This window comes from Pipistrellus hanaki, assembly GCF_964339955.1.
Source record: "Pipistrellus hanaki genome assembly, chromosome: 7".
Lineage (NCBI taxonomy): Eukaryota > Metazoa > Chordata > Mammalia > Chiroptera > Vespertilionidae > Pipistrellus > Pipistrellus hanaki.
Genome location: NC_140509.1, coordinates 6812526 through 6827132, shown reverse-complemented (window position 1 = coordinate 6827132; position 14607 = coordinate 6812526). Strand labels below are relative to the sequence as shown.

The following is a 14607-nucleotide window of genomic DNA, read 5'->3' as shown; positions in this document are numbered from 1 at the left end:
TACCAAACAGGAAATTCATGATGTGACTTTAAGAAATACAGGAATCATACTGAAAGATGAATACGTTCAAAAGCCCGGAATTTGTTCCAAAGCAAGAAATCATTTTATAGACCCCTTTTCAAATGTTCAACGGGCATGAATTACATGGATAAGCTTCAGATCAGGAGCTCTCGAATTACAGTCAGTCTAAAATGTAATGTCTAAAGCCTTGGACGTTAGCGAAGTTAAGTGAAATGTTTTAGATCTGGAAATTTTATGGTATTAATTTCATTTCATTTAAAACACACTCAGTGGGAATTAAAGCTGATATATCCCGCAGAACCATGGTGTTCCCGGGCTATAAATGTAGATAAGTCTCTCTTCCCCGTCCCCCCCCCCCCCCCCCCGCAAACGCTCGGGGACTTTAAAAACACGGTCCTGTTCACAAGAATTGTCGCAATTAAAAAAAATATTTACAATATCTCCCAGCATTGTTAAGAACTTTTTGATCTTGAGGGCGCACAACGGGTCTGATTCTCACTTGCTCCAAGTGAGAAAACTGCTTTGTCAAACAATACTTCAATGAGCAGCGGAATGTGACTAGCTGGCCAGGCCGCCGGCTCCTGCGGCTGCAGGCTCCCGCCGGCGCTATCGCCCACCCCGTCCGCCGAAGGAAACACGCTCTCCACCGGATCGGAAACACGCCGCTCAAGCTGGCGCAGCGCTCTCCGAGATAAAGTCAGTATTTTAAGCTCTGTGGGTCGCTGCTAATGCAACTGCACATTCAAAAAGGACGCCTCTCAAAATGGGATTTTGACAGAGGCTTGCAAAAAGCCCGGACAGACGCCCTCCGTCCTCAGTCTCCGAGTCGGGCTTTGCCCTTCTGCTCCTCCCGGCAGCTCCCCGGGCTGTTGTGCTCAGAGGGCAGGCTCCGGCGCCCGGGGTGGGGGCACCTTGGAGAAGGTCCTTCTGCTGGATGCCAGCAGGAGACACCCCACACACACACACTCACCTCGTGCCTGGCCCCAGAGCAGCAACCCCCGAGGAGGGAATGCGCAGGGTGCAGCCAGGGCCGAGCTCCAGCATTACCACCGCCCTCCCGCCCGCCTGGACCTGCATCCTGCACACAGCTGACCACCCACCTCGGGGTGCAGGGTGAGGGGTGCAAGGGGCACGGGGAGTGCAGGACAGGGGTCGGAAGGGCGGCGATGCCCTCCCCCAAGGAGAATTCCTGCCGCTTGGTGCATCGCTGAGCCGAGGGGGCAGGCCTGGCTCCGGGGCAGAGAGGGCCAGCTAGCCACCGCGGCCCCAGGCCCAGGGACACTCACCACACGGAGCCATAGGCGCCGGAGCCCACCGGGGACAGGTTCTGGTAGCGCTCGGGCACCTCCCAGATGGTCTTGTTCAGCTCCTGCCGGTAGAACGTGGGCCTTTCCTGAGACATCTTCCAGCGGCGGCCGCGGGGGGAGGAGGTGGCCCTCCGGGCCCCGCCTGCACCCGCACCCGCTCCCGGGCCCTCGGTGCCCACGCGGTAGGGCGGGACCCCGCACCGGACGCCCGCGCAGGTGCGGCGGCCGCAACCCCGCGGACTCGCGCGCGCGGCCCCTGTCAGCCGCAGGCTGGACGCGCCTCGGCGCCGGGGGCAAGCCCAGCTAGGGGCAGGGCGCGCTCCGGGGCTCCAGGCTGCGCCCGCCGAGCTCCCCCTGCACCCTCTCCCCTGTCAGGCCGACTCCGGCGGCGCCGCGGGACCCCAGCTCCAGCTGCTGCGCCGCCTGGGCTGCCAGTGGTCGCCGTTCCCGAGCCAGAGAACAGGAGCCTCCCGCCGTACTCTCGCGAGACGAGCTCCCGAGACGCTCCGCGAACCGAGATTTTACCCAATATGGAACCCGCCCAGGGGAGGGGGGAGAGGAGGGAGGAGGACGGGAGGAGCAGTTCTCGCGAGAAGAGAGCAACAGCTGGACGCCAGAGGAAGGGGAGCCTGGCGTCGGTTAAGGGCGGGAAGGCGGCCCGAAGGAGAAGGTAAGCAAGCAACACGGGCCGTGTGCGCCCCACCGTGGCCGGCGGGGCAAATGCCTGGTGGAAATTGACGGTGACTGTCGGGGAAAAGAGCCAAAAGATCTTTGAACTGCGGCTAGCCTGTTTGAACCTGCGCAGCCGAACCCCCAATTTCCAAGAAATAATTGCATTAAAAAAAAGAAGGTTCCGTCCAGAAAGCTGTTGCATTCCTATCCACTCAAGGACAGACGGCTTACTCTTAGGAACTCTGATTAAATCTATCCCCAAAGTAATTCTCAGCCCTGCCTCATAGACTGACGCTTCGCACCCTAACTCTCCTAGTAGTTTTCAAAGTTTCATGTGCATAAGAATCACTTTGGGAGTTTGAAAACGCAGATTCCCAGACAGGGAGCCGGGTTGGATAGGTCTGTGATGGGCACCAAGAAGGTGAATTTCTACAATACCGCCCAGCCAGTTCTGATGAAGGAAAGTCTCTGGTATCTGCCTTTGAGAAGTATTTTTTAAACCACTACCCTGAGGACCCCGCTGGTGCGGCTCAGTGGTTGAGCGTGGACCTATGAACCAGAAGGTCATGGTTCAATTCCCGGTTGTGGGCTCGATCCCCCGCAGGGGGTGTGCGGGAGGCAGCCCATCTCATTCATGTTTCCGCGATTCTCATTCATGTTTTTGTCTCTTCTCCCTTACCCTCTGAAATCAATAAAAATATATTTAACAAAACAAAATAAAACAAAAACGCTTCCCTGGTGGTTTGAAATGGATTCCTGCCATGAAGAGCTTCCACTGAAGGTGACGTTAAGCATTTAATTCATGCCTCTCAGACTTAGAAGACCAGAGCAGAGAGTCATCTTATTAGTCAAGTCAATTGATCTTCCTTAGACCTTAATTCCAGTTAGTGCAAAAGATAACTCCTTTCTTACATTCTCATCTGATAGGGTCATTTGTAAAGCTGAACAAGGTATTAAATATGAATGGGCAAGGTATTATAATCCCATGCCTATCCCCACTGTTACCAACCTACTCCTATGCTCAAGCTTGTTCCAATAGGCAAAATTGGACCCTAAAAGAAATAAGATACAAGCCAATTCTCATCACTTCCCATGATTATCCAGTTTGTGTTATGCATTCCTTGGAATGCTTAGATTTTGCCTATCTTGTCCCCACATCTAACACAGTGCCCAGAACATAAAAGATACCCCATAAATATTTGTTGAACAAATTATGACCTATGACCATTGAACTGCAATTAGTCACCACCACCAGCAGAGCACCTGTGCTAAAGGTAGCACAGGAATGTCAATTCTCCTCTAGGAAAAAAATGAGAAAACCTAAAACCTGAAACGTGATTCATGGGTGATTCGTGCAAAGCTTTATTTTTATTTTTATTTTTATTTTATTTTTTTATTCAATGTGGCTTAGCCTGGATTCTCTTGCCTACAAAGACATGGTGCTTGAAAATGTTTCAAGCCAACCTGCAGGTTAGGAGCTTTCAAAGAAATAATGAAGGTTGAAGGAGGAAGTGAGAGCAAAAATATGACTGTGGGGGAAAAAATGAGGTCTTGGAGGGAAGAATTGAGATGAGGGAGGAAACTTGGAAGCAGGAATCCTAAGAAAATCATAAATATATCCAACAAATTGGGATGATGAGGTGAGGGTGACCAAAAGGGTGAAGATGGAGTGAGCATTACATTCACTCATTCAACAAATATGTATTAAATGCCTGCTAGGTGCCATGCATTCCTGATGAAAGGGTGGTCTAAAAGCAAATTCAGTTGTACCTACATGGAGCTTACAATTAACTTGAGGGTAATCATTCAATCATCCAACACAAATTTCTTGGGCATTTACTATATCTCCCACACTGTTTTAGGCACTGATGATTCATTAAATGAAAGATAAAAATCCCTGCCCCCATAGGGGAGAGACAGTTATAAAAAGGAATGGGTAAAGTGAATACTGTCTTAAACATGAATACAGGAATTCAGTGATTGTAAAACTGCAATGGCTGATTAGAAATATAAGGCTGTAGTGAGAAACAGGGGCTAGCTAACTGGCTTGGCTCAGTGGATAGTGTCGGCCTGCGGACTGAAAGGTCCCAGGTTTGATTCTGGTCAAGGGCATGTACCTTGGTTGCGGGCACATCCCCAGAAGGGGCAGTGCAGGAGGCAACTCATCAATGTTTATAACTCTCTATCCCTTCCTCTATGTAGAAAATTCAATAAAGTATATTTTTTAAAAATTGTAAAAAGAAGCAGGGGCTGGGACTGAACTTTGATAACCTAATAAACATTCAAACCTATGAAGAATTTTTGTGAGTTTGCTGCCAACAAATGATGGGAAGCAGAATCTCAATGGACTGAGATAATGCTCTGGAGAATGGCAGCTTTGCGCATATATATATATATATATATATATATATATATGTAATTGATTTCAGAGAGGAAGGGAGAGGGATAGAGAGATAGAAACGTTAATGAGAGAGAATTGATTAGTTGCCTCCTGCAGGTCCCCCACTGGGGATCAAAACCGCAAACTGGGCATGTGCCCTTGACCAGAATCAAACCTGGAACAGTCAATCCACAGGCCAATGCTCAATTCACTGAGCCAAGCCAGCTAGGGTGGCAGCTTTGCATCTTATTTTATGCGTTGCATTCAAAAGAGGTGACATAAGTGGGTTGCATGAAATCCACTGGTGATACATTAGGGAGGCTGGAGAAAGCAAAGCAGGGAAACCTTTGGGATTGGATGAAAAGTAAAATGACAGCCGAAACCGGTTTGGTTCAGTGGTAGAGCATCTGTCTGCAAACTGAAAGGTCCTGGATTCCAGTCAAGGGCATGTACCTTGGTTGAGGGCACATCCCCAGTAGGGGGTGTGCAAGAGGCAGCTGATCGATGATTCTCTCTTATCGGTGTTTCTAACTCTCTATTCCTCTCTCTTTCTCTCTGTAAAAAAAATCAATAAAATATATTTAAAAGAAAAAAGAAAAGTAAAATGACAGACACACTCCTTTTACATGGGTGAGTATAGGACAGTTAACAGTCAACAATTAACTCAGTGGCAAAGGAAGGGAGAGGGAGAGAGAGATTGAAACATCAGTAAGAGAGTAATTGATCTGCTGCCTCCTGCACGCCCCCTACTGGGGATTGAGCCTGCAACCCAGGCATGTGCCCAACCCAGGCATGTGCCCTTGACCAAACCCAGGACCCCTCAGTCTCCAGGCCCACGTGCTATCTGCTGAGCCAAACCGGCTAGACTACTTTGACATTTTAATATGTTATCATAGATGCAAGAGGACAATAGGCAGGCTTAGTTAAGGTAAAGATTGTCAGGGAAGATACCGACCGAGGACATGACTACCCACCATAAATTGCTTTTCGTTAAAAACGTTTTTATTTCAGACCATCTTTTGTGGTTAATGTAGGTCTCTGAGTTTGCAAGGCCGCCAAGCAGGCCTTCCCTGAGCTTGTCAGGCGAGCCTGTGGCCCCTTTCGCCCACAGCTTCGGAGGAGGCGGCTGAGGCAGGTAAAGGGAGAGAGAGCAGAGCTGGAGGCCTGGGCAGCCGTGGAGGGGGAGGTGGGTAGGGGGAAGAGGGAGGAGAGAGAAGGGCGAGGGAGCCAGCTTGTGGGGCCGGGAGCTAGGGTTGGAAGCCTGGGTGGCTCTCTCGCCTCCAGTTCCCTCAGCCTCTTCTGATTGATGTGGTCGTGGGGAGACAGTGGGTTACTGTTTGTGAGGTGCAGGGCACCAGGCTTGGCATCAGCTGGGCCCTCCATCCAGAGCAGTAGTCAGCCCCGCGGGCGTGGCTCAGTGGTTCAGCGTGGACCTATGAACCAGGAGGTCACGGTTCCATTCCTGGTCAGGGAGGCAGCCGATCAATGATTCCCTCTCATCATGATGTTTCTATCTCTCCCTTCCTCTCCGGGGAAAAAAGGGTAGTAAACCAGTGGGAAAACCTGGGTGGCGCAGGTGAAGGGCTTCATCGGCCCGGTGCAGGGAGGGCGGCCCAGGACCCCCACCCCCGCGCCCCTGCTCCCCCACCTCGCCCCACTCCTGCCGCCCGCCCCCCCGCCGGAACGCCCGTGGGCTCGGCCCCAACGGCCCCGGGAACCGCCGGCGACCGCGGGCAGCGCCGCCAGCCCGGCCGGAGCTGCGGGACCGCGCCCCCTGCGCCGGTGAGCCGCTGCCGGAGCCGGGGCTGCGGGTTCGGGGCGCCCCATCCCGGGCGGGGGAGCGCCTTAAGCCGCAGGGCCCGGCGCTCAGTCAAAACCTGTGGAATGAATGAAGCCTTGTCTCTGCTGCCCTAGCAGTTGTGTGCGTTTTGCAAGCTGCATCCTTTCAAACTCGCTGGTCTGAAAGGTCAAAAGCCCCAGGCTCACCTCACACCCACCCATCTCCTCCTGAGACCCCACGGCCCAGGCGTGCCTCCTACTCTCACAGGTCCCTGCATATGTTCATTCTGTTCCCCCTGACCGAGCCCCACTCCCGCCCCCACCTCCTGAGCCCCTTTCTCTTCTAATCAAATCCTATCTATGTATCAGTGTTCCCCGAAGCCTCCAACATCCCCACCCCAATAATGAGTTCTCTGCAACACACCCTACCTGTCATGTGTGTCTTGGCTGCAAGGTCACTTCCCATCATGCAGTTTGGATGACTTCTGTGATGCTTCACCTTCTCCACACCAAAGCGCTCTGCCACTTGTCAGCAGGAGCCTTGGTCACTGTACCTTGTTGGGAAAGGGAAGGGTCTTGCTGGGCATGAAAGTGAACCACCAGGGCTTCTGTCACATCAAGAAACACACATGGAGCTGGAGGAATTCCAGAGGAGACTGCTAAGAGAAAGAAACCCAACAAGGAAATCATGTGTTTTTCTTGATTGCCTTTAGCTAGGATGAGCCCTTCACCGACAGCTTTCCACCTGCCCCTTCTAGACGTCCGCTATGGACGTCCGCTGTGGACCTATGAGTTATGGTTTGACTACATCTCCCCCTAGAGGTAATAGTAATGGTCTCCAACTGGTCTTTTTACCCCGGTCTCTTCTAACTCCAGGTATTGTTCAGTAGAACTAATGTGATTATGAAAATGTTTTATGTCCAGTATGGTAACCCTTGCCATGTGTGACTGTAGAACACTTGAAATGTAGCTAGTGTGTCCAGCCAGTGTTGCCCAGTGGTTGAGCATCAATCTAGGAACCAAGAGGTCACTGGGTTGATTCCCAGTCAGGGCACATGCCTAGTTTTTGGGTTCAATCTCTAGTAGGGGGCATGAAGGAGGCAGCTGATCAATGATGCTTCTGTCTCATCAATGTTTCTATTTATCCCTCTCCCTTTTCTCACTCTAAAAAAAAATCAATAAAAAGCATATTTTAAAAATAAGAAAAGAAAATGTAGCTAATATGGCTGAGGAATTGAAATTTTAATTTAATTAAGTTAAATAGCCATAAGTAGCCAATGGCTACTGTCTTGGATAGCATAGCTATAGACCATATCATTAACATAGTTGTTTTCCCAAAGCATGTCTTTGTGCATGTTACTACATCTGCCCAAACACTTGCTATTTTTTATTGATTAAGGTATTACATGTGTAAATATCTTCCCATTGTCCCCCGACCCCACTCCCATACATGCCCTCACCCCCAGTGTCTTACGTCCATTGGTTATGCTTATATGCATGCATACAAGTCCTTCAGTTGATCTCTTATGTCCCCCACATCTCCCTAACCTTCCTGCTATAATTTGACAGTCTGATGCTTTACTGCCTCTGTATCTATCTTTTTGTTCATCAGGTTATAATGCTCTATATTATCTGTAAATGAGTGAGATCATGTGGTATTTTTCTTTCATTGACTGGCTTATTTCACTTAGCACAGTGGTCAGCAAACTGTGGCTTGAGAGCCACATGCTGCTCTTTGGCCCCTTAAGTGTGGCTCTTCCACAAAATACCATGGCCTGGGCAAGTCTATTTTGAAGAAGTTGCATTAGAAGAAGTTTAAGTTTAAAAAATTTGACTCTCAAAAGAAATTGCAGTCATTGTACTGTTGATGTTTGGCTCTGTTGACTAATGAGTTTGCCGACCACTGACTTAGCATAATGCTCTCCAGTTCTATCCAAGCTGCTATAAATTGTAAGAATTCCTTCTTTTTATAGTAGCATAGTATTCCACTGTGTAGATTAGGGGTGTCGAACTCAATCAGAGAAGGGGCCAAAATCTAAAATCCAGCCTAAATCGCGGGCCAAATGGTTTACTGAACAGTCATAAACTGACAATGTCATAAACTGACAGCGGAGTGCAGTGATGACAGTGTGGTGCGGGCCACATTGCAAGGCCTGGCGGGCTGGATTTGGCCCGCGGGCCTTGTGTTTGACATATGTGGTGTAGATGTATCATCGTTTTCTGAGCCACTCATCAGCTGATGGACACATAGGCTGTTTCCAAATCCTAGCTATTGTAAATTGTGCTGTTATGAACATAGGGGTGCATATATCCTTTCTGATTGGTGTTTCTAGTTTCTTAGGATATATTCCTAGAAGTGGGATTACTGGGTCAAATGGGAGTTCCATTTTTAGTTTGTTGAGGAAACTCCATACTGTGTTCCACAGTGGCTAACCAGTCTTCATTCCCACCAGTAGTGCATGTGGGTTCCTTTTTCTCCACATCCTCTCCAGCACTTGTCATTTGTTGATTTGTTGATGTTGGCCATTCTGACAGGTGTGAGATGGTACCGCATTGTAATTTTGATTTGCATCTCTCGGATAATTAGTGACTTTGAGCATGTTTTCATATGTCTCTTAGCCTTCCTTCTGTCTTCTTTTGAAAAGTGTCTATTTAGGTCCATTGCCCATTTTTTAATTGGGTCATTTATCTTCCTTTTATTGAGTTGTATGAGTTCCCTGTAAATGTTGGAGATTAAACCTTTATCAGTGATAACATTTGCAAATATGCTCTCCTATACAGTGGGCTTTCTTGTTGTTTTGTTGATGGTTTCCTTTGCTGTGCAAAAGCTTTTTATTTTGATGTAGTCCCATTTATTTATTTATTAGTTTCCATTGCCCTGGTATTGGTGAAGTTTAGTTTCCATTGCCCTGGTATTGGTGAAGAAATTGCTTTGGCATATGTCTGAGATTTCTCTGCCTGTGGATTCTTCTAATATTATTTTGGTTTCTCGTCTTACATTTAAGTTGTTTATCCATTTTGAGTTTATTTTTGTGTACGGTGTAAGTTGATCGTCTAGTTTCATTTTTTTTTTTTTTGCATGTTTCTGTTCAATTTTCCTAACACCATTTATTGAAGAGACTGTCTTGACTTCATTGTATGTTCATGCAAGGAGAAGGGCACAATCATCTCGGTGCCCAGCTGATTGAATTTATCCCACAGAGCCTTCATCTCAAGCTTCACACTCATGCTGGTCACCCTTGCATTCTTTACCAGTGCCTTGGCGATGGCCACACAACTGGCCTAGGGGCCCTCGTGCTCGGCAACGGTGCTGGTGGCAGCCCCTGCTGCCGGCGCATCATAGGGATCCGGCCTTCTGGTCATTCTGCTGTAATGGTTGCTGGACTTTTATATATATAGATATGACATTTACCTCATAAGTATTTTATATTATACTTTTTTACATTTATGTGGGAGGATTTTATTTATTTATTTACTTACTTATTTACTTATTTGTTTGACATCAGAGAGGAAGGAAGAGGAAGAGAGATAGAAACATCATGAGAGAGTATCATTGATTAGCTGCCACCTGCACTGGGGATCAAGTCAAAACCTGGGCATGTGTCCCAACTGGGAATTGAACCATGACCTTTCGGTTCATGGGTTGACCCTCAACCACAGAGCCACACTGATGGGGCTATGTGGAAGAATTTTAGATTTTATGCCTTTTTTGTTATTTAAAAACACAGACTATCAAGAATGGTTCTATTTTCTCTCAGAGGTGGATCTATATCCATCATTAACTCCTCCTCCTCATTGTCTTGAGAGTTTAAAACTAGAGTTTTAAAGCTTATAGTGGCCCTTGGATATCATTTGGTCCAACTATGTCATTTTATGGACAAGGAAACTGAAATTTATTTTCTATTATAAGAAACTTGCCCCCAATCAGACAGCTAGTTAGGAAAACAGCTAAGGCCAGAAGTCCGTTCTCCTGAGAATCTGTGCAGTTCTTTTTCTGCTATTGGATACTGTGTAGTCATTTGCAGGAGGCAGCTGATGGATGTTTCTCTCTCATTGATGTTTCTAACTCTCTATCCCTCTTCCTTCCTCTCTGTAAAAAAATCAATAAAATATATTTTTAAAATATTTGTTGAGGGCATACTAAGTGTAGGCACTATTCTGGGCTCTGAGAATACAGCATGAACAGCCCTTAGACTTAAATTTTAGTATGGGAATCCGACAATGGTCAGATAAGCAGTTGCTAGGAAGAACAGGAAAGGTAAGGGGTGATGATATGTGGGTGATTCCCATCGAGGAGTTAGAAGATACTGTATTGACTGACCACTTAACCCTTAGAAAGTTTAGTGAAAATTGGGAGTTATACTGACTTTTACATCATAATCATTTCTCTACAACATAACTGCATATAAAGAAAACCAGGCTTCCTAGAAGGACACCTGGGTTCCAGTTCTGACTCTAATTATTTAACAGTCAACTCTGTTTAAACTTCTGGGCTTTGGTTTCTCCAAATTAGACTGATTCTCACTTTGCATTCTTTATAGGTAAGTTTTGAGTATAAAACTACAAGACACATGAGGAAGTTTTATAATACTGCCATGTGTTATGCAAATGTAAGGTATCATTATAGGGAAATTTTACTAAAGGGGTCTATATTTTTTAAAATTGTTTTCTGTTTGTCTGTTTCCATCTGTCCAGGAATGATGCAGCTATCAAGGAGCTCTCACGGTTTTGAACCTAGATACAGGGAAAGTTCTGTCTCGTATGATGTTAAGCGAGATGTGTACAATGAGGAGACCTTTCAACAGGATTACAGAAGGAAGTCTGGCACCTCTGGGAACTTGGACATTGACATCACCACCTTCCAACACCATGTCCAGTGCAGGTGCGTGTGTGTGGCCATTTACCTGCCACCAAACTGACAGTACCATTACTCTAGTTGACTCCTTTTAGTGCCTAGTTCTGTCTTCCTTCTCTGAATCCCTGTCATCAGAACAGCATGATTTCTCTTCAGGTTTTGGTTGTTGTTGTTGTTGTTTTGTTTTGTTTTGTTATGTTATGTTTTGTTTTGTTTTGTTTTGTTTGTTTTGTGTGTGTGTGTGTGTGTGTGTGTGTGTGCACGCATGCCCTTTGTCTTATAGCATCTAATCTCTATTAAAAAATATTTTTATTGATTTCAGAGAGGAAGGTAGAGGGAGAGAAAGAGAGAGAGAGAGAGAGAGAGAGAGAGAGAGAGAGAGAGAGAGAGAGAAAAGCATCAATGATGACAGAGAATCATTGATTGGCTGCCTCCTGCACGCACTTTAGTGGGGATTGAGCCCGCAACCCAGGCTGAAACGGAACCCAGGACCCTACAGTCTGCAGGCCAGTGCTCTATCCACTGAGCCACACTGACTAGGGTTTGTAGCATCTTCTTTTTTTTTTTTTTTTTTTTTAAATATATATTTTATTGATTTTGAACGGAGAGGAAGGGAGAGAGATAAGAGAGTTAGAAACATCGATGAGAGAGAGTCATCAATCAGCTGCCTCTTGCACACCCCCTACTGGGGATGTGCCCGCAACCAAGGTACATGCCCCTGACCGGAATCGAACCCGGGACCCTTCAGTCCCCAAGCCGACGCTCTATCCATTGAGCCAAACCGGTCCCGGCTGTAGCACCATCTTGATTGTAAACTTCTTGGATGTCCCCCATAGCATCTAGGGATGATATTTAGTAAATATATTGTTTGATTGACCACCATTACCAGTCTCTTAACAACAACAACCAAAAGCAACCACGATGGACTAATTAGTGATAGAGAATGTCATCCTTCTAAACTCATACCCAGCTGTGCCCACGTAGTACTTGTGATCATCAGCATGGGACCCTCCTCCTGTGATACCCGCTGTGACCATGCAGGCTCCACAGTTCAGAGGCACCTCACCTATTTCTGTGCTGTGACACTTTTAGCAATCTGGTAAAGCTTATGAACCTTTGCATAATTTCTTTTTACTGTGATATAAAATATATGACGCTAACATAGCTGTTTTAACTATTTTTAAGTGTACAAATCAGCATTCGTGACATTCACAGTATTGTGTAACCATCACCACTATCTGTTTCCAAAACTTTTCATCACCTTAAACAGAAACTCTGTACCTGTGAAGCAATAACTCCCCGCTGGCCCCTCCCCTCAGCCCTGTAACCTCTCTCCTCCTCCTGTCTCCGTGAATTGCCTTTTCTTGATATTTCATTTAAGTGGAATCACACAGTACTTGTCTTTCATGTCTGGTTTATGTCACTTATCATAGTGTCTTGTTGTAGCATGAATGAGTACTTCATTTTATGGCTAATAATATTCCATTATATGTAGACAGCACATTTTGTTTATCCATTCATCTGCTGGTGGACACTTGGGTGGTTTCTATGTTTTGGTTATTGTGAATAATACTGCCATATATATTGACATTAGAGTATCTGTTGAGTCCCTGTTTTCAATTTTTTTCATATATACCTAGGAGTAGCATTGTTGGATTATGTGGTAATTCTATGTTTAACTTTTTGAGGAACTGCCAGACATTTTTATAGAAGCTACGCCATTGTACATTCATGCCAGCAATGTAGAAATATTCCAATATCTCTATATCATCTCCAACATTTGCTATCTACCATTTAAAAAATTATACACATCCTAGTAGGTGTGAAGTGGTATCTCACTGTGGATTTTGCTTATTTGTTTGTTTTACCATTTCATCACAACTAAATATGATGAACATTTTTTCATGTGCTTCTTGTTCATTTGTGTACCTTTTTTAGAGAAATGTCTACTTACTTCCTTGCCCTTTTAAAAATTAGGTGGTTTTTCTTCTGTTGTTGAGTTGTAGGAATTCTTTATATGTTCTTAATATCAAACACTTATCATATATATAATTTGCAAATATTTTCTTCCATTCTGTAGGGTGTCTTTTTCTCTGTTGATTGTGTCCTTTGGTGCACAACAGTTTTTAATTTTAATGAAATTCAATTTATCTATTTTTTTCTTTTGTTGCCTGTGACTTTGGTATCATATTTTAAAAATTGTTGTGAAATCCAAGATCATGAAGATTTTCCCCTATATTTTCTTCTAGGAGTCTTATAATTTTAGCTCTTAAATTTAGACACTTGACCCATTAGTTTTTAGTTAATTTTGTAAGGTGTAAAATAAGGGTCCAATTTTATTCATAGCTATGTGGATATCTCATTTTCCCAGCACCATTTATTGAAGAGACTATTTTTCCCCATTGAATGGTCTTGGCCAGAATTATTTTCAATGCATAAAATACATCTATAATAATAAAAGAGTAATATGCTAATTAGGCCAGATGTCTTTCTGGACGACCTTCCAGATGAAGCTGGGGCTGCGAAGAAAGCCCAGGTCCCGGGTGCCAGAGGGAAACTGGTGCTGGCAGCAGGGGGAAGGAAGGTCTACTCTTGCACGAATTTTTTGATTGGGCCTCTAGTAAAAATTATAAAGAAACCAGTTTTTCTACACATAGTTTATCAAAATATGAAAATCCCAAAAGTATGTTGTTTATTAATAATGTAGACCTAGTAGCTATCATAATTTCAAAATGGTCATGAATACAAATAACATTTTTAATATGTTTGCAGCAATTTTAATGTAATATGAAAATGTTTGTGATTTCTATTGGTGACAAAATCAAGTTCTGCTGATACTACTCTGGTTTGTTGTTAACATTCATAATTGAGAGAAGTGCTCAATTTCAATTAGGAAGTTAGTAAATATAAAGATATATTTTCTTCTAAATTCACATATCCCTTTTTCGTGACCTACATCATGATATCAACCCTAATTCTCAAGCTGCCCTCACTCACACTCTGGATTTATCACCCACAATCGGCATGTGTTGGGTGACAAATGAGGAAGGCTTCCACACAGCCCTGTTGCAGACTTCCTTCTCTCTGAGGCACTCTCCTTTATCCATATCCTGCCTTTTGCAAGTTGTGGTCTTGGATGCCCCTCCTAGTCTTACACCACTACTCTCACTTTCTCTGCTTCACCATGGGTCAGAATGTGTTGAATAGGGCATTTGGGAGCCAGTTGGGCTTTGTCTTTGTAAAAGGATCGTCTTTTCCTGACTTATCCCTCATCATAAGCAGGTTCTAACTCTCCTTCCCCTGTCCAGCCCTTGAACACTTAAATCTGACCAGTTCTGCCTCCCATGGGCTTTTATGGCAGTTCTTAGTCCTTACTTCTGAAACACACAGTTATAGCCAGTTCTGAATTTTAACCTGAAAGGCACTGTGGTTAAGAGCAAGACTCAGAAGCCGGATTGCCTTGTTTGAATCCCAGTTCTGCTGCTTCCCAGCTGTGTGACCTTAGGTAAGCTATCCAATTCAACTGTGCCTCAGTTTTCTCACCTGTAAAATGGCGATGGTGATAGCACCTACTTCATAAGGTGATTGTGAGG

The 14607-nt window shown here is 45.3% G+C and overlaps 2 protein-coding genes across 3 annotated transcripts in view; one reads left to right on the top strand and one right to left on the bottom strand.

Annotated features, from left to right (window-relative positions):
• Positions 1-1851, bottom strand: part of MAPK14 (mitogen-activated protein kinase 14) — a 65736-nt gene extending 63885 nt beyond the window's left edge. Inside the window, exon 1 of one of the 2 annotated variants that reach the window (XM_084890048.1) lies at positions 1308-1851. In XM_084890048.1, coding sequence (XP_084746174.1) covers positions 1308-1423 — 116 coding nt within the window. In that variant the 5' untranslated portion in view covers positions 1424-1851. The remainder of the gene's footprint in view (positions 1-1307) is intronic. The other variant, XM_084890047.1, reaches the window with a different exon arrangement.
• A 91-nt stretch (positions 1852-1942) lies between these two features.
• The window catches only part of SLC26A8 (solute carrier family 26 member 8), a gene marked incomplete at its 3' end in the record, with an annotated part of 85505 nt that continues 72840 nt past the window's right edge, over positions 1943-14607 (top strand). The window contains exons 1-2 of the mRNA XM_084890365.1: positions 1943-1998; positions 10855-11041. Of these exons, the coding sequence (XP_084746491.1) occupies positions 10857-11041 (185 nt within the window). The 5' untranslated portion in view covers positions 1943-1998; positions 10855-10856. The remainder of the gene's footprint in view (positions 1999-10854; positions 11042-14607) is intronic.